Below are 22,060 nucleotides of genomic sequence, written 5' to 3' on the forward strand. Positions count from 1 at the left end.
AGAGATGTTGCTTGTCAGAGAGTGTTTTCTCTCTGTCCTTTTCTCTCTGATTCAAATGGAGAATAAGCATATAAAACATTCTACCCTAAATAAAAAAGCTACAATTTGTTATATTTCTTCAGTGAAAAATAAAAAGAGGAGAGAACAAAAACTCTCCCTAAAAAAAGACTTACAAACTAGGAAGGAAAACTGGTGGTGGGATCAAATGATTTAATTCCTGAGCATAAGTTATGCTACTCAAATTTGTCTTTTCAAGTAATATAAATCAAAAGAGGGAAATAATTTTGCTTCATTTCTGTTGTTCACATTTGTGAAAAGCATATATATTTTCCCCCTGAAATAGAGCTCTTCAAAACCATGGATAGATGTGAACTGCATGTCTTCTGAAAGTGCTGACTCCTACTCACACTTAGCTAGCAAGACTGGCAGATGAAGAGATGATTTGGCTAGTGTGGATCTTAAGGGGAATACTGGCTAAAAACTTGATGAAGCTCGAGAACTATACTCAAAAAAGGAAAAAGAGAAGGAGAAAATAAGGGAGTTCAGTCCCTAGCAATGGTTTGAAGTTCAAGACATTTGTGTCAAGGGGGAAGGGACAGAGAAAAAAAGAGAAGAAATGGCACCTTCATTCCCTATTGGAAGTAGTTCATGTGAAGAACAAAAGATCTAGAAGCTCTGCTTAACAGCTAGCCTCTTATTCCCCATTAAACAAGGTTTCATTGTATATGGAGAGAAAAGGTGGAATGAGGCAGAAAATGTACAGCACTTGTGCCTACTTCGGGCACATCCTCTGCTGCTTCCTCTTACCGGCTACGACACGATGTCATTTAATCGGGACGCCAGGAGATCATTTTCAGACAATGGCAGCAGATGTAATTTTCTTCGATGCATGGATAGTTCATCATTTTACTATTAGATGACAAGGTGATTGCAAGGTGACTCGATAATGCAAGTTCACTGTTTGGTATTTTGAATTCTCAAAACGAAAAAAGGATTTATCAAATATAAATATCTTTAAAAAGTAACAAAAGTGCTACATATGTGATCAAGGAAAAAAATTCCATTAGTTACTGCTGCTTAAAGTAGATTAAACTTTACAAATATTACCACATCCATTATCAATATGGCTTCCAATTATTAATTAAATTGCCTGTGGCAGTATAACTTTCTCATACCTTTACAAGGACAGAGTAAAGAAGAACACCAAAGCAGTCACATCCCATTATATCTCCTACAATATAAGTGGTAAATGATCCCCTGCCTTTTTTCCTACTCATATTTAAGTGAGTATTTGCATTTATGAGATCCCATATAACTGTTGTAGCAAAGTCTTCTATCAAATCATCTTACTTTGTAGATTGCAGGCAAGAATTACAAAGACAAAGTTATAAGCCCATTCACTCTTGACCTTAATCCATTCCTTGAGAGCTTCTGTTTTTAACTCCCCCCCCCCCCCTTTTTTGGTGGCAAGGGAAAGGTAATGCAACTTTGATGGTGAATTCTGGATCTTTTCCGGTCAGGCACTAGTAGCTGTGCCCATAATGTATAGTGGTTCTAAGAAGTAAACTTAGCCTCCATTAGACATTCAGCTCATTTCCCCCAATGCTCTCAGGCTGGGCTTTTAACATGGTCCCAAAGGCAGAAGGCAGTATTTTATCCACTAAGTCACACAGCTTGTGATAGGAGAAGATGTCTGTGTTGGGCATGTTAACATCAACCAAAATCTGCGAATATGTTTTCCCATTGACATTCTTAGCACAGCACCCAGAGAAGTATAATCTAGCCACAGTGTGACTATAATGAGGCACGGCTTATTGCAGCTGGAAATCCATTATTCTCACACGGAGGTGGGGATTGTAGTGTTCTTTTTACTCTTTGCGGATACTCCCAAATGGTGTCTGTCAATCCTGTGCCACACTACCTCAGCTTGCATCCTTTCAGTCTTAGAGAAGGAAAGAAGGGGAGATAGACTAGTGTGACATGATATCTAAGGTTATCCGAGATTTTACATGTAGTCTAATATTTGAAAATCAAGGCCTATCTAAAATACCTGGAAGCACTTTCTTGGAATGCTAAGACAGAACAGAGCAGCAAGATTTTCGAGCCACAGGGGCTGGGAGAGGGAAGTTTGGTTGGTTGATTGATTGGTTATTAGTTACTGGGAATTAATACTGAGAGAGTATATGCAAAGGCTGAGGGCACCATGCCATCTTCACAGAACAAGACCCTAACAGCTAACTGACATACAAGAAACTGCAAAGTTATACTGTAAGAACACATATTAAGGACCGAGGAAAGTCTGCTAAGGTGCTACGTCTAAAACTAAGTTAACTTCTTGTATTCGACCCTCCCTCCATCAGTCAGTCAGTCATCATCCAGGGCCTCTGTCTTGATCTCATTGGCTCCTTGCCGGGCCAGGGCCAATATGGTATGGTTGACTGCTGCCATTTCCACAGCCAGCGAGATGGGGTCTTGGTGGTCACTATGACTAGTGCTGTCATCCTGCAGAGATGGGATGAGAAGGAGAAAAAGGTTAATGTCCTAGCACACATCAACTCACAAAGGGACATGCAAAAAAGAACAAGCAGAAGATGGGCATTTGGGGTCACAAATGAAGGCATGGGTGAGGGAAGAGTCGGCTCATGACAGGGTAAAAATGAACTGTATCTAAGTAGACACTGAACGGATAGAGGCGAATGAGGGCCCCAATCTGGTCTATGAGTGGGCCTGGCCTGCAGGCTGCTGGCAGTTCTCTTAGTGGTCCTGAGTATAAGTGGTCAAGACTGGGACAAAACTGCCAGAGGGGGCCTGTGCTTAAGAGCTGCAAGGTGTGACTTACAGGATTGTACTAAAGTGCTTGAGCAAACGAAAGCAAGACTGAAGCCTGTAGTGTTACATATATTTTCAAACATAAGACAAAAGAGAAATTTTTATTACTGACTGTGATAGAACCAAAACCTGGAATAGGTGCATATGGAATTTTCCTGTCCTCAGTCAGTTGTCTAATAAGAATATCTGCAACCTCATTTAGAGGGGGTGTTCACTCCTTCAGGTGGCATTCAATGTGTTCAACAATAAAGCTCTGAATGGAAGTTGGTATTATGGGTTTATTGCTACAGATATTGAGTGACCCTTTCACCCTATGTTTTATTCTGGAGAAGTTCATGCAAAAAGCTTTGAATAGAGGATCAATTCCTCAGGAAATGACATATGGGAAATAGTCTCAAAGACATTTGTAAAGAAGATAGCCACTGCAAATGTGGATCTGAAAACAAGGGCAGATGGGACATACTAAATAATCAGGATTTTAGGTTAGCTTTCTTCTTCTTATAGATAAAAAACCAGAAGAGTGTATTCAGAGCTTGGTGGGGAATTTTATCTTGGGCACTCAGAGAGAAGGGGTTACTGAGATGTCTTTGAGTTTGCAAGTGTTTACTCCCTTTAGGAATCAACACTGCTGTTCATAAAAAAAAATACATGATATAAATTTCTTAAGCATCATTTGTACTGCAAAATGGTTGTGCTCAAGCTGAGAGGTAGAAGCTGTGAAATAAATCACAGTAAATTGATGTAGGGAAAACAGTTTCAAGCACAGATTAGAACATGGACTTAGGAGTCTTTCTTCTCCAGCCATTTTGTGAACTATAGTCAAGAACTCTATGGGTATTAACTAAACAAGAATCAGTCCTATTGCTTCTAGTAGAAACCATAATAAGTAAGAATCTAGCTATTTAATAATGGAATGGATTTTCAGTGACCCAAAAGTTTACCGGGGTCAATTTGGAATATGTGAGAGAAAGTATTCTATTAAAATCTGGTATGGTATACTACATTTATGAATATGTAGATACCAAGATGAAACTGTTTATATTTCCAAGAATGGAGCAACACATGTCAAGGATTTTCCCACATTAATAGCTAATGGACTTATCCGATCCAGTGACTACTATTAATACATTTCCCTCAATCAATGAAGAAAAAGATAAAGGTGAAATGGAAAGTCATGCAAGTAGAAAGCATGTGTACGCCCAACATGCCAGAGAGACTCTAGAAGAACCACTCATTTTTGCATGAGGGTTACCACTGCAATGGTGCCACAGTGGGTGGGCCTTTGATTTGTACTCTACATTGGTACATGTTTAGGCATGAATTACTGCTGCCCGGTTGCTCCTAATATTTTTCAAACATTGGGTGTGTGCATGTGGTGAATGGTGCAACTTGCTTGTTTGGATCAGATCCTCCTCTCTTCTTCTACCTTCTCTGCTTCTCTGCCTCCCTCAGAACTTCGTCCCTCCTCCTCCTCCCCATTGCGTACTTGCCAAGTGTCCTGTTGTATGACAATAAATCCATGTGGGTGCATATTGATTTCTCACAATTAAACAGGACAACTGAATCTCACTACTTTCCTTTTCAAATTACATGAAAATCTGACTAAACACATGGTGGGGATTGGGGGAGGGAGAGGCAGCAGGAGAATAACCCCTCCCTCCCTCCCTGTACAAAATGGGCTCACAGAATTGAGCCCATTTTGCAATCAATGACCTCTGCTCAGATGCTCACCTGCTCTGAGTAGTCATTTCCATCTACATCATCACTGTTGGAATGGCCTCCTGGACTCTGTACATCTATCCCATGACTCTCCAGGATTGCTGCTTCTTCGAAAAAAGCAAATGGATCCCTAAATTATCTGATACGTTATTTTAATTGTTTTAGATACAAAATTACTTCTATGGCTGAGAATATTGCAATGTTCATCTTTTAAATCACTTACTTTTAAAAACTGTTAAACAATAAAGGAGGTATCTAAGGTAACTAGATTATTCATTCACTTATTCATTCAAGATAAGAATGAAAAAATGTTTTGCTATTCAGCAAACTCCTGCTAGTCAGAATATTACAATGAAAAAGTTGAGTGCTACTTAATAGACACTTGCTATTTATTACTACTTATCCCATTTCTGGTTCTATAAAGCTTCCGTAGAGGACAGTGATAGGCAAACTAGCTAATTAATAATAGAATGGATTTTCAGTGACCCAAAAGTTTATTCTTCAAACCTGGCCACTTCAGATTCCTTAATGCTCTACTGGGGTTGGCTGTATACCATGAGACAAATTCTTCACAGTGCCCAAGTCATTCTCTAATGGTACTATAAACAGTTAGGTTTTAAGTATACATCATTAACTCTTTCAAAATAATAGAAACAATATTTGGTGGCAGTAATATCTTATTTTGGAATTTAAATTGTGAAATGTTACTAACTATAAAATAAACAGTGATAAAAACATGTCATTGTTTGCCCATTAAGAAATAAGAAGGAAAACATAAAACAAACCTGTCTAAGGGATTAGAGGTATTCATTTTGAGGTATTCATAAAATCACAGGATTTATAGCAGGAAGGAATCTTAGAGATCATGTAATCCAGCAATTTCACTTTAAAGAAAATGCAACACAGACTAGTAGAATAACCATCTAGTTATGCAACAGAACTGGTTGTTTCCAACTGGAGTCTTACTGAGTTTGCAACTATTGAAAAGGAGGAGGAAGCGGCAGCCTCTCTGATACATTACCGATATTGGCTCTTCTCTTGATCTCCTTCCTTCTATTGGCAAACCAATTGTAGACTTTTAGAGAAGTAACTCGTTCCAGGTCAGACAGTTTTTTGCCTGTGAATGCATTTAGTACAGTAGAGATGACACAGCTCTGTAGATGATACTGGGATTCAGGTTAGTTTTTACGTCTACATCTAGCACAGATTAGGCACTTGATAAAATGATTTTTGAATGAAATATGAAGAATATGCTTCATACAGTTCAGGAGTACATGCAAAATACACATTTCTCTAGAAAGTATTTTCATAAGGGGTCAAGTACTTAAAAAGCTTTATGATGCACATATAACCTATATCTGATTACTTTGCTGTCTTGGGGAGTGAGGAAATAAGGGAGAGAGGGAGAAAAAATTAGAATTCAAAATCTTACAAAAATGAATGTTGAATATGATCTTTACATGTAATTGAAAAACCAAAATACTATTAAAAAATAAACTTTATGATGCAGTGAGGGATTCCCACATTCATCTAGTATCATTAAGAAAGGAAGTCTTTTATATTAAGTGAATTTTTCAGATACTGAAGAAAATCCTTTCAAGTCTCCAACTTTTGATATTATAATCATTTTGAAGTATATTGTATACTTTATATACTTCACTGGCTTCTCAAGTCAAGAAAATAAAAATAATGTAAACTTTTCTTGGTAATGCAGGGTCACTGATAACCCTGAACATCTATTTTTATGATGTAATACAACACATTATACGCAAATGTGCTTTTTAGTTTAGTTAGTTTCTTTCTTTCTTCTTCTCTTTTTTTTCTTTCTATTTTCAGATGTCAAATTATGTCTGTTTCTAAAATCTACCTACTTATTTTGTAGCTTGCAACTTCTAATTTGCCACCAGGTAAGTTTGTTACAATTCTGGTCTAAGGAAAAAAACCCTAATGAAGTAAAAAATTAAAAAAAAAAAAACTATTTAGGAAAGTAAGTAGAACTAGTGCTGGAGATTTGGGAACACAGTTTCAGTGCTCACAAGTCTTTTTTGCTTACTTTTGTTTTTTTGCGCTATATTCTAAATGTCTGAAGTTGCCTGCAGTCTGAATTCCAAATAAGTTGAGTATTCCTATTTTTCCTCCAATTTATCAATATTTTCAGGTTAGCATTTGTAAGTCAACAAACAGAGGCTGGCTGAGCTCAGCAGAGATCAGTTCCACCCAAGCCAAAGTAGGCATGTGCTGAGATTGATATCTTACTCTCCAATTCAATAGTATGAAAGAGCCTTCAGTGGGACAAGTAGGTAAAAGTAGGTGGTGAACCTCACAGAGTAAGAAAGAACATAATGAAGGGAGAAGGGATAATGCATTGCTCATAAATAGCATATCTATTTGAGTAGGAATAAGGAAGGTAGTGCCTACAATGGAATCTCACTAAAAGAATCCTCAACTTAAAAAATAGTTATTACAAGATAGAAATTTGATGGATACTATGCTGGTTGGATATAGGCTCTTTACCTTTAACAAAATGAAAAAGCAGCATTACTGAATTCATTAAATGTCCATGATTATTTTAAATTTATACAGAATTCTAGCTCACACAATATTCCTAAAAGGGAATTTTATAAAATTTTAGGAAAAACAAATATTTTCTATTTCCTAAATTCCAGTAAATGTTGTTTCCAACATAGCACATTTAATTAATTAATTAATTAGATTTAATTAATAAGAATTTTTGGTATTGAAAGCCTGTAGGTCCAAGTAATGATCCTAAAAATATGCCTTGAAGAAATTAAGACAATGAGTTGAGAGTGCTACCTTATAGGGGTTGGGGAGTAAGGTTTACAAGAAGATAACTATAGTTGCCATATTTGAAGGTTACAGCCTCACCTGGCTTCTGTATGACAGCATTGCAGGCATTGGCAATTTCTTCTCTCTTTGCTTCATCAGGATACTGATTTTCATTGAAGTAACTGCAGAAGTAAACAACAAATAAGAATGCAAAGTTAAAAAAAAAATTTTAAAACACCAAAAGGTCCTTATCAAAGTACTAAGGTATCTTCCCAAGTTCTAATACTCCACTGGTTCTCCCCAATGTGGGCACTTATACCAGCAGAGGTCCAGCAACCTGTGCAATTCTTCTTGGACTGTGATTTTTGCCCATGTTCTTCCATATGAAGGAAAATATTGAAAGGCAGCTGCTTTTAGTTACCCAATCAATATTACTTTTCATTAGAAAGGAATGGTGATAATGAGTGGTATTTGTTTCTCTGTGTATGTTGCTAGACACAAATAAAAGTTAAGTTACGTAATATGTGCTATGCTATGTTACATATTAATATGAATTATACATTATATATTAAAGTAGTACTGAGGTAAGCAGTCTGAAGCATCAGTAATAATTCTTTTTAGCCTTTTTGAAAATTTCTTTTTGAAAAGAAATTAGCATCACCCAAACAGAATGGTCTAAACAAGGAAGCTCTATGTGAATGTGTGGTATCTAACTCTTTAAAAAAAAATTTATTAATTTATTTATTTTTTTAGCTTTGTCTAACGCTTCATGTCTTCATTTGGATTTGGTATTTCTTTTTTCTTTTTGGCAGAGATACTGGAGTGGTTTGCCATTTCCTTCTCTATATCACTTTACAGACGAGGAAACCGAGGCAAACAGATTTTAAATGAGTTGTCCAGAGGTGAATGTACTATTTATTAAACATCTAAAATGAGACAAAGGAACATTTGCATTTTGGGGAGAGGCCAACATATAAGATCAAACCAAGACCATTTGCCCAAAACCACAACAATAAACCACTAATTCATGAAAATCTTTTTGAGAAATAGAACATAAATCTCAAACTAGGGTCAAAGAGATGGAAAGATCCCAAGGGAATGACTCCTCTTCATTACTATTAAGGCCATGATGCATCCCCCCACCCCTTTTTAAGGTATTAGAATACATATCATTTATTTATTTATTTTTAAAATAGTACTTTATTTTTCCCAATACATATAAAATAGTTTTTGAATTCATTTTTGTAAGACTTTGTGGTTCAAATTTTTCTCCCTCTTTGCCTTAGTCCCCCCTTTCCCAAGACAGCAAGTAATCTGATAAAGGTTAAATATATACAATTTTTTAAAACATATTTCCATATTTGTTATATTGTGCAAGAAAAATCAGACCAAGAGGGGAAAAAAACATGAAAAAGAAAGCAAACAAAAAAAAAAGTGAAAAAACTAGAGCCAATTCTTTTTGATGATAATGTTGCCATACAGAATAAGCCACATATTCAAACATCAAGACTTCAGGAAGAACTATTCTTACAATGATGACCTGTACAATCTCTGCACAAATATTCTATACAATGATAAGGCAGCATGACATTACAAAAAATTGTGGATGGGAGAAGGAACTAAATGGAAGGTGTCAGGGCTCCTTGATCATGCATAATTCAGGAAATAAATAAAAATCTAAAAATTTTAGAATTCACTAATTATGAGTTTGGGATCAAAGAGTCCATATAAACCTGAATATAAACTAACTCTGAATACACATGAGATGAAATATGGTCATAAAAGGGAAAACAAACAGGTACACATTGAAGAAAAACATCATATAGCAATATATAACATATAACAATTTTCAACATATTCAGGTTTCATCTGTGGCAGATCTTGTGAAGGAAGTGAGACCTCACTTCAGACCAATGTACTTGGTCTACCAATATACTTCCCTCTAAATGTTCAGGTTCTTGTTTCATTACACAGGGAACTGGGGTCAATGTGAGCAGTTTTTTCAAACCAAGGGATTAAGAAATTATGTATTCTTTCGACACACCTGAAGAATTCAACAAAACCAATGGACTATGTGCAAGCAAGCAGAACAGATTGCTTCTTCTACTTCTGCATTTTTTGCACTCTTTTCCCTAAGACCAGGAGGTCCTCAGAAGGACCTTTAGTTTAAAAGCATTACAAAAGCCTCTGAAATACAATCCTGAAACAATTGAGTTACCCCTTTTCCAATTCATCTTCTCTATGGTGGTCTAATTTATGTTTCTAAAACACAGGTCTGACCATTTCATTCCTCCAGCTAAGAAGCTTCAGTGGCTCCCTATTGTTTTTATATAGAATATATGCTCCTCTGTTGGGCATTTAAAGGCCTTCCCAACCTGGATTGGGCTTTTGTTTTTAAGATGATCATACATTACTCCTCTGTGGATTATCGTATTCTAGACAATCTGGTCACAAAGTGGCCAATTCCTTTCTATGACATGGCATCTTCCATCTCTCTGCCCCACTTCTCCTTTTCAGGACCTTTAGCTCCATTCAGAGTCCTGCCAGAGAGCCATTTCCTGTGGAAGGCCTTCCCTGATCCCCCAGTTCTTATTCACCCCACCCCACCCCCATCTGCTATAATCATTTTGCATTTATTTTGTATAAATCTCATATTTCCTTCTCCATGTATTGTTTATTCCTTTAAGGATCAGGGCAATTTCAGTTATATATTTTTGTCACTTGTGACTAATGCCAGGCACATTGTTGGTGCTAAATAAACATTTGTTGATAGATTAATTAGAACCTGAAGAACGCAGCTAGAACAAAGAAAGCAATGAAGAAAAGAAAACATTAAGTGTGTTGAGATACAAGTGAAGAGATCACTTTACTTGTAATAGAAGGTTCATATAAGGCTCTCTTCGCCTGTGTCATAGACCTTTTTGGCAGTCAAGAGAAACCTATGGACTGCTTTTCAGAATTACATTCTTAAGTGAATGAAATACAATATTTAGGATAACAAAGGAATCTAGCATACAGTTATCAACATTATTTAAAAAAAAACCATGCAATTTTACATACTTCAGGTTAAAAACCCCTAATATAAATGAAGAACTGAGGAGGAAATATGTATAGAAAGGCAAAATTAGTTAGATTGTGGAAAAGTCTTGTTAGCTGGGCTAAAGTGCTTAGACTTCATCCCATAGGAAATGGGGTAGTGAGATTTGTATTCACAGAAAAGACACAAACAAGGTGGTATTTTAGGAACGTTACATTGGCAGATGTGTCTGTGTAGGTTAGATTAATGAAGAGGGAGGCTGAAGAGATGTTATGAAACTACAATGTCAAACATCCTATTATGGCATCCATTTGTGACCTATGGTATAATTTAATATGAAATACCGAAGGGATACTTAAGAGGCATATGATTAATCTAATTTTGTTTCTGAATGTATTAAAAACAATTCAAGATACTCAAACGAAAACTAGAACCTTGCCATCTACTTTATATCCTCAGATTATTCCTCAGAGGTTAAATTGTTTACATCTGACAATTAAAGAAACTGAGGTAAAGCTTTATCCTTTCCAAGATTTCAGAGGGAATTGGTTTCTGAAATGAAACTCCAGGCATCAGAGCATACCTCTGTTCAACATAAGGAAGTTTATAATTCTAAGACATTTTCTAATACAGAGGAAAGGGGGAAAGCATAAATAGAAATCTACAGGTAGCAATAAAAAAAAGTGATAAAATAAATCCCAAGGGCATTATACTTTTGTAGACAAAGGGCAGTTGTCAGTGGAATGATCAGTGAGCAAGCACCTTAAACAGGGAGAATCCAAATGATCTCTTTACCAGAAAATGACAGCAAAGAATTAAAATGAAAAGTGGCAAAATAATTTACATGAGATGAGAATCCGTAAGCTGGAAATGAATGGATATGTCCTTGAAGCACTTTATTTCAATAACATTCAAGTCTATAAAAATTGCAGATAGCAAATTCCTCCTTTTGTGCCTAGATTAGTATACACAGATAGCAAAGGCTGCATTTGTAAGCATGAGGTGATACCACATCAATGTATATTTCCAAAGTCTCTCTTTTTCCCATATGATTTTTTTTCCTCCAGAAATAACTGTTGACTAGTTCCTAATCAATGTTTATCAGAATTAAGCCCTTTGAATTTCTAAAGACTACCCACAGCTTTGAATTCCATTGTATATAGCAAAGTTAACAGATAGCCAACAAGAGCAAAGTTAACAGATAGCCAACAATTATATGCTGAGTTGATAGTCAATTTAAGGACAGGTTTACTTTCAGAAGATTTGTCCCTGCACAAAAGCCTGGATACTGACACTAAGGATGTTAATTTGGTTTCCTAATGTCATACCACTTTTTTAGTAGAAAAAGCCACCCTATCTCTCTGAATGATAATATGACCATATTTCCAGAGGATCAATCAGCTAAATTCAGAAAGGTTTATGTCTGGGTTGGTTAAAGTCTGATAAAAAATTTGGACACAGCAAATGTGGTATAACAGAATCATAGGTCCTTAAAACAGTGAAACTAGCAATTGTGCAAGGTTAGAAAGGGTGAAGAAAATGTCTGCTACAGCTCTAGAAGGAAATGAGCCAGGAAGCATACAGAAGAAGAATAAGCATTATTGGGCAGTAACATAAGACAATACTTAGAAACCTATGTACTAAATGCTTGGGAAATACAAAACTTAGCTATTGACACAGTCCCTGGCCTGAAGGAACTTACAGTCGGATCGAAAAAGGCAGTAAGAGATCACTAGAAAGTACAGAATTACAGGAAAATTTCCTAAGTGCTCTGATAAGATAAAGGAAAAAGATAAGTTACCACAGGCAGAGGGTCAAGGAAGTCTTCCCAAGGGAGGTCACATTTGTATTGATGTTTAAAAGACAGGTAGTAATTCAGACAAAGGTAGAATGAGGAAATTTCAGACACTGACATCTATATCTGAGTAAAACACTGAAGATATAAACTTTTGTGATTTACCACGCGGAGGAGGAAAAATTCACAGCATGTCCAAGAAACAAAGTCAACTTTGGCTAGATTGTATAGATGGTGGAGACATATAACGTAAGATAAAAATCTAGGGTAGTAGGATAATGTGTGTGGAATTGTAGAATAATGTGTGTGGAATACACTTTGAAAGCTGGAAAGTGCTCTACAAACCTGAGCTATTATTAACATTACTAAATGTTGGGGTTGGAAATGGCTCAGATAAAGTTACCTCAATTTTTTTTTGGTAAAAATAGAAAATAAAGGAGAGCTTCATATGACAGGCAATGGAGTCTGAACTTTAGGTGGGAAGGATTGGGGAACCACAGTTCATGTTTGAGGTATTGAGAATGATGTGTAAACGAAAAATTATTCCAGGTTAAGGTGAAGTTAAAAATAAAAAGAACCAGAACTTTTTTTTTTCAAGCAGAGATTTGGCTTCTCTCCTTTGGCATGACTGTATGCGTACATTGTCCCTCTCCCATACCCACACCCTGTTATACCTGTTATAAATATTCATGGGTTGAACCAAAAGGAAAAAAAAAAAACATCCTTGCATGGGCCATGTCTAAAATCCAAGTTCTTCATCACTCTATCAGAAGACAGATAGGCAGGGCAGCCTTATTTCATCATAAGTGAAAGTGAAATTTAACAGCATGAATTTTTACTAAGTCAAGTATGCTGTAATTTAAAGATGCTGTATTTGGAGAGAGATGATAGGGTACAAAGCCCCATTTTGCCATTATGTACCACTGGGCAAGCCACTTATTCATTTCTTTAACTGTAAAATGAACAAACTAGATTTAAACATTTCTAGATTCCTTGTCTGGCTCTAAACTTCTGATCCTAGATCAGCATAATTCTTCATTTTCTTTTAGTCATATTTTATACTCTAGGAACAGACGCATACATGTTAATAATCCAAGTTTGGGAATTTGTATCTTGGGGGCTGTGATATACTTAATTTCCTCTGCATAGGAAATTCTTATTAAGAAATTTCTCCTACTGATGTTAATCTGAAATTTCTAGTCTTGGAGAGTAGAGGGATTTCCTCAGTGCCATATAACTCACATATATCAGACGTGGGACTTGAAGCCAGATCTCTTTGATTTCAAAGAGAGTTTTCTCTATGTATTCTCTATTCTAAGTGAAAGGTACATAGGAGCTACCTAATAAGGATTGGTTGAACTGAATTTCACCATGCCTGGGATTACCCTTCCGTTCCCCTCACTTTATACTTTTTCTAAAATTTTACAAATGGAATTATTATCTTATAGATAGTTATCAAAAGAAGTTCAATGAGTAGGCAGGCTGTCTCAGGCCAGGCTTTAGGGGATGGCTGTAAGGCTCAAATGAAATCATGCACAGAAAGCCCTTTATAAACCAAAAACTCCATTTAGCATCAATTGTCACTGTTAGTTCATTTTTTAAATTTTTTTTTTTTTTTTCCCTGATGGGTTTCATACAGAAACTAAGGACATGTCTCTAAGTTGTTATTATTCTTTAATACTTAATGTTTTGTGGACTTGAGCAGGTAGATAAAATGATGGGAACCTATTATCCAGGAACTCATTGAATGGTTCCAATAGCAGCCTGGATGATAATATACCTTATTATGTTCCCATGTAGTTTTAATTTCTTCTATTTAGTCTCTATATTTTTGAAACCTATCATTCTGTGTTGGTTAGAGATTAGCACACAACTGAAAGGGGTCAGGAGTCTGACTGGCATCCAGCTTGTCCTAGCCCCTGGGGATAGTTCTCCATCCATCATACCACAACCCATCCCTATCTTTTGACAAGTTTGTAGAAGTGATATTTATTAAAAATATTATCCTTACATTTTTAAATGAATAAATAACATGTTTGGGTGCTTGTGGCAAACAATTCTGTCTGTAATGATGTACAATTTGCCATATTCTCAAGATTATTTTGGGGTTTGCATCTGTAGAACAGGGACTGTCATCTGCAAATTTATAAAAGAGCAACCTTCTGATATATAACTCAAACCACCTAATCATGCTTTTTTATGTATCTAGTAGATGCTAAGTTTTTGCAAGCTGCAGCAATATGTTGCACAGTTTCCACCACTTTATGGCATAATCTGTATCAAGTCAATAAGTCTGTGCCCTTTAAGTATAATTTTTCTGTCATTTCTGGTGATAGTGACCTGATCCTATGAATAACTACCATAAACACTCCCATTTTTATAAACAGCCTGCCTTGGTCATTTGGCCAATGCTTTGCTGACACATTGTTGTTCAAGTTCTTGTGGATGTTGCCCATGGAGCACCTGACAGCACTTGTGGATCTTAAGTCACTTCATAGACTCCACTAAGAGAGAAAGGACTTTACAGTTAAATTCAACAAATACAACAATAAATACTTGTTTTGTCACTCTTTATGATTGCTTTGTGAAGCAAGGCCTGTTTATTCCAAAAGCATTTCTGTAAGCTTATAACCTGTATATCATATAATCTGAAAACACCTAGCAATCCTCTTTTTCCTTTTTTAATAGAAAATATAGTAGTATGCAATTTACTTGGGAAAAGCAATAATTTTTAAGTTTCATTTCATGAAGACTTCTCTTAACTGATCTTGACCAGATGAAACTAGATTAAAAGCTAGTTTACTCACCTTACATTATCTTTGAGGTGAATTTTGGTTTTGATGCCATAAATAAATGTTTATGTTTTTAATTTAGGAATGGATATTGCCCAAGAAAACATGCAAAAGTCATTACAGTTGCTGTTGGTATGGTGAAATTAAGTGTTTCAAGAATCATTCAAGCCCAAGTGAACAGGATTTGTCACACTGAAGGTGTAGAAAATAAAACAAAGTCAAGAACTGTCAAACTATTGTCACAAAACAGCCTAATTAATCCTCAGAAACTAGAAAAGAATTCCAGAAATGGCTGGCAGAGATGTTATCGATTCTCCTTATAGGCTTCCTGGATAACATGAGTAGTATGAAAGGGATGCTAATGAAGAAAATAAATGCTTGTCATTAGCAAGACAACACAAAGTCTAAAGTACCGAAAAATGGAAAAGTTTACTTTCATTTAAAAATATTTTTCATTTCATGTTATACCAAAAACTATTGTCAGGAGAACATGTAAGATATAAGTTTTCTCATTAGCATGTAAAACATATACCCAGAAAAATACTTGGGAGATTTTTTTGCTTTCAGCAGACCTGAAAATCTTGTTCCCATTGAAAAAAAAGATGAACTCTGATCAAGTAAACTGGGAAGTAAACATTTTCCAGAAATTCTCAAATAGAGATGGAATACTGCAATGGGGCCTTGAACCATGCCATATATTATGGATAAGAAATTTATCCAAGAGATATAAATAAAAAAGCTTCAATAGCCTGGGGGGCTCACGTGAATTTAAGGCTTGCTAAAACCCTAAGGATTATAATTAAAACTACACTTGAAAAATATGACTTGTTAACAAAAGTAAACTTATTATCCAGTGATAAAAATATGGTTTCATGATGAATTAAAAAATATGTGTCTATCAAGAACAAAATATGTAAAGCAAGTGATTTTATCAAAAAGACAAGTTTCATATTAAAATTTTACATAACTTAATAAATATTATTTTGTTTCAAGTTATTCATACCCACTGTATTAATCTTTCCACAGCTGTTTTGGGATGATGAGCCCTATGTTTCATTATTATTGTCTAAATTTTTTTTTTAATACTTTGAACAACTGTCACCTATTTTACTTTGCTGAAATTATGTTACACACCATTATTATTTTATCAACAGAGCCAGGATAATAAAAACTCAGGTCTCCTCATTTCTAGCCTGGTGGTACTTTTTTTTTTTTTTTTTGGGGCATTCTTCCTGATGGGAAGGCTGATTAATGAGTATAGACTAATTCAAAGAGAATGTGTAGTCACTAAATGATTTTAGACTAATGGGTCCTTCTGTACTACAACTAGTTAAGGAAACAGTAATTTTTTTTTTTTTAATTGGAGGTCCTTTTGTTACCAGGCAGTATTACAGAGAATGTGACATATTCTTACTTTTTAATTCTCTTTTTTAGATTCCAAGGCAGCTCATTATTTAACCACTAACATTTGACCTTAAAATATTAAGTGGGAAATTTTTTTTTAATGTTTTTTATGATCTCACTTTTTTTCACTTTTACAGACTTCTAATGTTGTTGCTATTCAGTTGTGTCCTAACCCGTATTGATGTTTTCTATGACAGCAGTCAATTGGCTCTATAAGAACTACAATCCCCATATACCAAAGCACTCATAACTACAGAAAAAACTGAAGTTCTCACCACCAATTTCTAATGGTTTGACATGAGAAATAGATACAATTTTATTAGCAGAAGATGCATATCCATCTGCTTTGTTGCTGTACTCTAAGGACCACTAGACCTTTCCATCTGGCACAGAGTTGAAATCTCCTTTATGTATTATCTCCCTCATTAGAATGTGTGTTTTTTAAAGCCAGGGACTCTTGCATTTCCATTTGTGTCCCTAGAGCATAGTACAGTATTTTGAACACAGGAAATGCTTAATAAATATATTCTTTTATTCATTTTAAACCACTGTTACCATTGTTGGAGATAAAGAGAAATCTGTTATTTTCATTCTCTGAGGTTTTAGCATTGTTTTCTTTAGCACCATATTTATTCATTATAGTAAGGCCTCCTTTTGATTGTGTGTTGTTTTTTCTTTGGTCTGGATGGGACTTTCTTTTACCCTCTCTTTATTTTTTTTGATGGATCCTTTTACCTTATTTGGCACATTTTCTGCTATTCAGAAAGTGATTAAGGAGAACACAGTTCAGCCAGGTTTCCAAATATTATACAGTAATGTTATGGACCATGAAATAATAAATCGAAATATACACTGAAGGTCTATGAGATATATGACACTGTGGGGCATTAAAAAAACTTGTCTTAACAGTACTAAGTGGTATGTGAATCTATATAAACGATACGAAAATATATCAGAGCTAAGAGACACTAACATTGTCTGGAGTGGTGAGCAAAGGCTTTCTTAAAGAGATTGTTGATTTACACACTACAACTATGAAAGAAAAATAGTCCTCAAGCATGTGAAAGAAATAGAGCACTCTAGTGAAAGGAAGAACACAGATAGGGCCCAGCAGCAGGTATTATCCAATGGTAAACTTTTGAAGAGTTTTGAATGAGAGTGACATGATTAAAGCAACATTTTTGGAATATTAATCTAGGAGAGTATTTAGAACAATTACAGAAAAGGGGGGGAAGGAAGAGGGAGAGAGACAGAAAGAATCAGAATTCAGCAACCTAGGTATGAAATGACAAGTACCTGAACTAGAATAGTGATGTGAGAATGGCAAAGAAAGGAATACAATACAACAGGAATAAAAGAGCAATAAAACTTCTAAACGGGAGTGAGAGAGAATTAGATTTCTAAGATAAAACTGAGCATTCAAGCTTGGATAAGTGGAGGAACTGATAGGTATACAGCAGTCTGCAAGTGAGTCTTTTTAGAGACTGCAATATTTATTTGTAGATATGTTAATTTTAGACAGAAGCTCAAAACATAGTAACTAGATTTACTAAAATTTTGAGGATAAATAGGAAATTCTGGAATTTCCACATTAGTCAGACAAACCAAATTCTTTTTCCACTAGTTCAGAATTAATCACTATTAAATAATAAATAAGAGGTAATACAATAGAAAAAGCACTAAAGTTGTATTCTGCAATTCAAATTCAGACTCAGACATTCACAAGTTTTGTGATTCTGGTTAAAACACATAACCTGAGTGTCTTTATTAGTAAAATTGAGATAATAATAGCACCTACCTGCCAGAGATGTTGTGAGGATCAAATGAGATATCTGCAAAGCACTTAGAACACTGCCTATCACATAACAGGTACTGTAAATAAATGTGATTATTATTATAACAAATTTTATACAAGCTGTAGATATGGATTAGTAGTTTACATGTTTCTTATTATTTGCCAGATGTATTTTTTTCAAAACAGTAACCTTTTATGAAATAAGCTTCATATTCTTAAAATTCTTTGATATTAAATGTGACAGAATAAATTCTGAATTGACTTACTTGAACTATTTATAAGTGGGTGAGAAACTTCTTATTCTCAGAAAATAAATGCTTTTTTGCTTAACAGCAATTCGATATTCATGAAGTGATATTTTAATAACTTTTCAAACTAACCAGACTTAAAACTTGTAAAAAAAAAAAAAAAAAAAAAGGGTCACTTTTTTTTAACGTATGTTTCATTTGTAAAATCACAACTTCTGAACTTCTGTATTGTTAAGTAACATATAATTGAGGAAATTAATTTAAAGATCCTTTTAGTTATAGTTTTATTTGCATATATTTTAAAACTGCTAAAATAACCCCAAAAAGATGAATTAATGTTTTTAAATTTAAATCATTAACTCACAAATTTGGAAAAGGAATATTAGAAATTACTGAATCTAACTGCCTCATTTAACAGATGAATCAGATAGCTATTGTTCAAGGCATGATCTGAACTCAATTATGTCTTCCTGCTTGAAACCCTGTGTTCAATCCACTACATAACATACTTGGCATGTCATGGATAGATTTAAAATTTTTCCTGAAGGGTTCTCTAATCCTTGGTCATGCCTTTTTGGCTACAAATATTTTTCCTTACCCATGAGATCTGATCTACCAATTCACAAATAAAAGTACAGGAAGTAAAGTCTTTAATCCTTCTTCACCTTGACACCCATACCCTATGCTCCCTAGTTTAAAAAGATTCATTTTCCGTGGCCTGCACTGATTTATCTGAAGCTTGATTATTTACAAAGAGGGAATAAATTATCTTTAAAATAAAATGAAAGGCTTTAGATCATTTTGTTCCTTCCTACCTTTAAAATCTTAAATCCTTACAAAAATGGAGTTTGTTCTAGTCAATCTATGTTCCCTTATTCTATATGTGTATAGTTCAATTAGGACAAAAGCAATCACCTATTTTAGAAGTTAAATTATTCCATATCCATCACAAAATTTCTTTAAAACCTTTAAAATGTATGTTTAATTTGTTAAAATTTCATCAGGTCTATGTTAGTGTAGTTAGTATAATCTATTACTAAATACTTTGCTGCAGCATCCATTTTGTGGTATAAGATAAATTAAAAATAAAGTTAATCACAATGGTGATAACTGATGATTTATAGTTGCAAAGCACTTATCATACATATATTATCTCATCTGACTCTCACAACAATCATGTGATAGAAATAATCAAACAGTATTACTGCCATTTTATAGATAAGAAAATTGAGGCATAGACAGTTTAAGTGACATGCCTATGACTAGAAAACTACTAAATGTCTGAGACAGAGTTTGAACCCAGAGCTCTCCTGACTTCAAAATATTTTTTCTTCATGTGGAAGAAATTTTTAAAAAAGATATTCTCTGCATTTGAGGCATAAGCTTGCCAGCAAAAATTTATTAATTAATATTAATTCTAAGCATTTTTATTTAGAGGGAGCAAAGTCTCAACAGGCAGAGATCTCTCTAACTCAACCTATTCTGAATTACAATTTATAGTGTTTCTAAACATTAAAGTTTCTAAAGTCCACAGTAAGAGAAAAACAACATTCCAAAGTTTAGGTGAATTCACAGTTAACATGTTTGCTTCACAAAATGACAGTTAAGATGTCAGTACTTCCTAACCCATGCAATCCCTTCAAAGATGGCAAAAAATGATGCCCTTAACTACATTAAATTATTTTAGGTGGTTTAAGTCTTATACTTTTAATCCAGTTTTTAAGTATATCTGTGAGTTTGTTCTTGAACTATAACCCAATCTCCCAATATGTTTTTAACAAGGGAGGAAAAGTTTTAATGAGAGCAACTGTTTTCCTAGAAATTTGATTAGGTATCGATATGGTTCTCTAATTCTGAAAAGGAAAAAAAAACAACAACTTTAAGTTGGAGAAATATTTATCTCAATATTTTCATTTACAGAAAAAAGGGTAACTTTAATGTTTCCACACACTAAAACTGGTATATATTTTTTAGCTCATCCTCATGATTAATAACGACAAAATCTTCAATTAAAAAAAATCTGCTTTTGCACAAAGGCCAGAGATTAGATTTTGTGATTTCATTGGAATAGAGAGATCCTTACGGAGGAACAACTGATCATCTTAAGAATATAGCCTGATTCCTGAGGCATTAAGTGACCTGTCCAAAGTCACACAGCCAATATGTTGTCTGAGGCAGTATAACAATCCAGATCTTCCTGCCTCTAAGACTAGTGCTCTACACATTCTATCATATTGTTTCTCTTTGTTAAAAAAGAAAAAAAAAAAAACAGATAGATTTCCTGCAATCAAATATTTATCAAATTCAGATCTTCTAGTCAAACAATCTGGCCCTTATTGTTGGATGCAACACAAAAACTTTCTCCATTGAGAATGTTAAATTTCAGACACCAACTTGGGAGAGATAGTATAGATGGCAGAAAAAGTGGTGGCTCTTGAATTAAAAGAACCTGACTTAGAATCCTGGTTCAGCCACTTTTTACATACATGACTTATTTGGGTAAATCATTTAACCTTTCTGGGCTTCAATTTTCTCATCTATAAAATGAGGGGTTTGGAATTAGATAATCTTTTAAGATTCTTTCTGGTTCCCAGAAGATCGCTGTACACTTCAATGCTGTATGAAGATATATTCTGATGGAAGTGGATATCTTCAACATAAAGAAGATCCAACTCACTTCCAGTTGATCAATGATGGACAGAAATAACTACACCCAGAGAAGGAACACTGGGAAGTGAATGTAAATTGTTAGCACTACTGTCTATCTATGCAGGTTACTTATACCTTCGGAATCTAATACTTAATGTGCAACAAGAAAATGGTATTTACACACATATATTGTATCTAGGTTTTATTGTAACACATGTAAAATGTATGGGATTGCCTGTCATTGGGGGGAGGGAATGGAGGGAGGAGGGGATAATTTGGAAAAAATGAATACAAGGGATAATGTTATAAAAAAAATTACTCATGCATATATACTGTGAAAAAAAAAAAAGATTCTTTCTGGTTCCAAATTTACCATCTTATGATACTATGAACCCTTCCTTAGGTTCAAATTCCACTTTAAATTCTTCTTCAGGAATGAGGATGGAGGGAGGAAATGATTGATTCTTTTAGTAAGTAAGATGGATAAGATGGAAAAATGTTAAAACAAATTTCAAGGTTAAAAGACTTGGAGAATGTTTTTCTTTTGACTGGGCTGCAAACTCAACATAAGTTAACAAGGTGAAATGTCAGCTAAAAAGCTAAATTGATCTTAATAAGTTGATGTGATTAGTTTCTAGCAGTGAGTACCATCTTTTGGGAAGGATATTGTCAAGATAGAAAACTCAAGCTGTTGAGGGTGTACAAAGCTATATAATTTGAAAATGTATCAAAGATGATCAGTGTGTTTACCCTGAAGAAAATCAGACTCAGTGAGGACAAGAGAGCTATCTTTAAGTGCTATATATGTGGAAGGATCTCACAGGAAAGAAGACTTGAGACATGGTTTTTCAAAGGCTTCTTAGAAGGCAGAACTAGGAACCACAGGTGAGGCTTAGGGAGTTTCTTCCTGCTATTTAGATTCAAAGTAAGAGAAAACTTCCTAACAATAAGAACTGTTCAAAAGTAGAATGGGCTGATACAGTAGGTGGTAAATTCCCTTTCACT

At 34.7% G+C, this 22,060-nt stretch overlaps 1 protein-coding gene across 10 annotated transcripts in view; it reads right to left on the minus strand.

The window, feature by feature from the left end:
* Window positions 1-1,848: 1,848 nt before the first annotated feature.
* The window catches only part of HMBOX1 (homeobox containing 1), a 240,102-nt gene continuing 219,890 nt past the window's right edge, over window positions 1,849-22,060 (minus strand). For 3 of the 10 annotated variants that reach the window (XM_074287560.1, XM_074287561.1, XM_074287564.1), the window contains 4 exons: window positions 7,435-7,517; window positions 5,570-5,665; window positions 4,561-4,655; window positions 1,849-2,502 (listed from right to left, as the gene is read on the minus strand). In XM_074287560.1, coding sequence (XP_074143661.1) covers window positions 2,365-2,502; window positions 4,561-4,655; window positions 5,570-5,665; window positions 7,435-7,517 — 412 coding nt within the window. In that variant the 3' untranslated portion in view covers window positions 1,849-2,364. Of the gene's footprint in view, window positions 2,503-4,170; window positions 4,328-4,560; window positions 4,656-5,569; window positions 5,666-7,434; window positions 7,518-22,060 lie in introns of those variants that run through there. The other 7 variants (XM_074287570.1, XM_074287562.1, XM_074287563.1 and 4 more) reach the window with 7 other exon arrangements.

Source organism: Sminthopsis crassicaudata, chromosome 2, assembly GCF_048593235.1.
Source record: "Sminthopsis crassicaudata isolate SCR6 chromosome 2, ASM4859323v1, whole genome shotgun sequence".
NCBI classification, from domain to species: domain Eukaryota; kingdom Metazoa; phylum Chordata; class Mammalia; order Dasyuromorphia; family Dasyuridae; genus Sminthopsis; species Sminthopsis crassicaudata.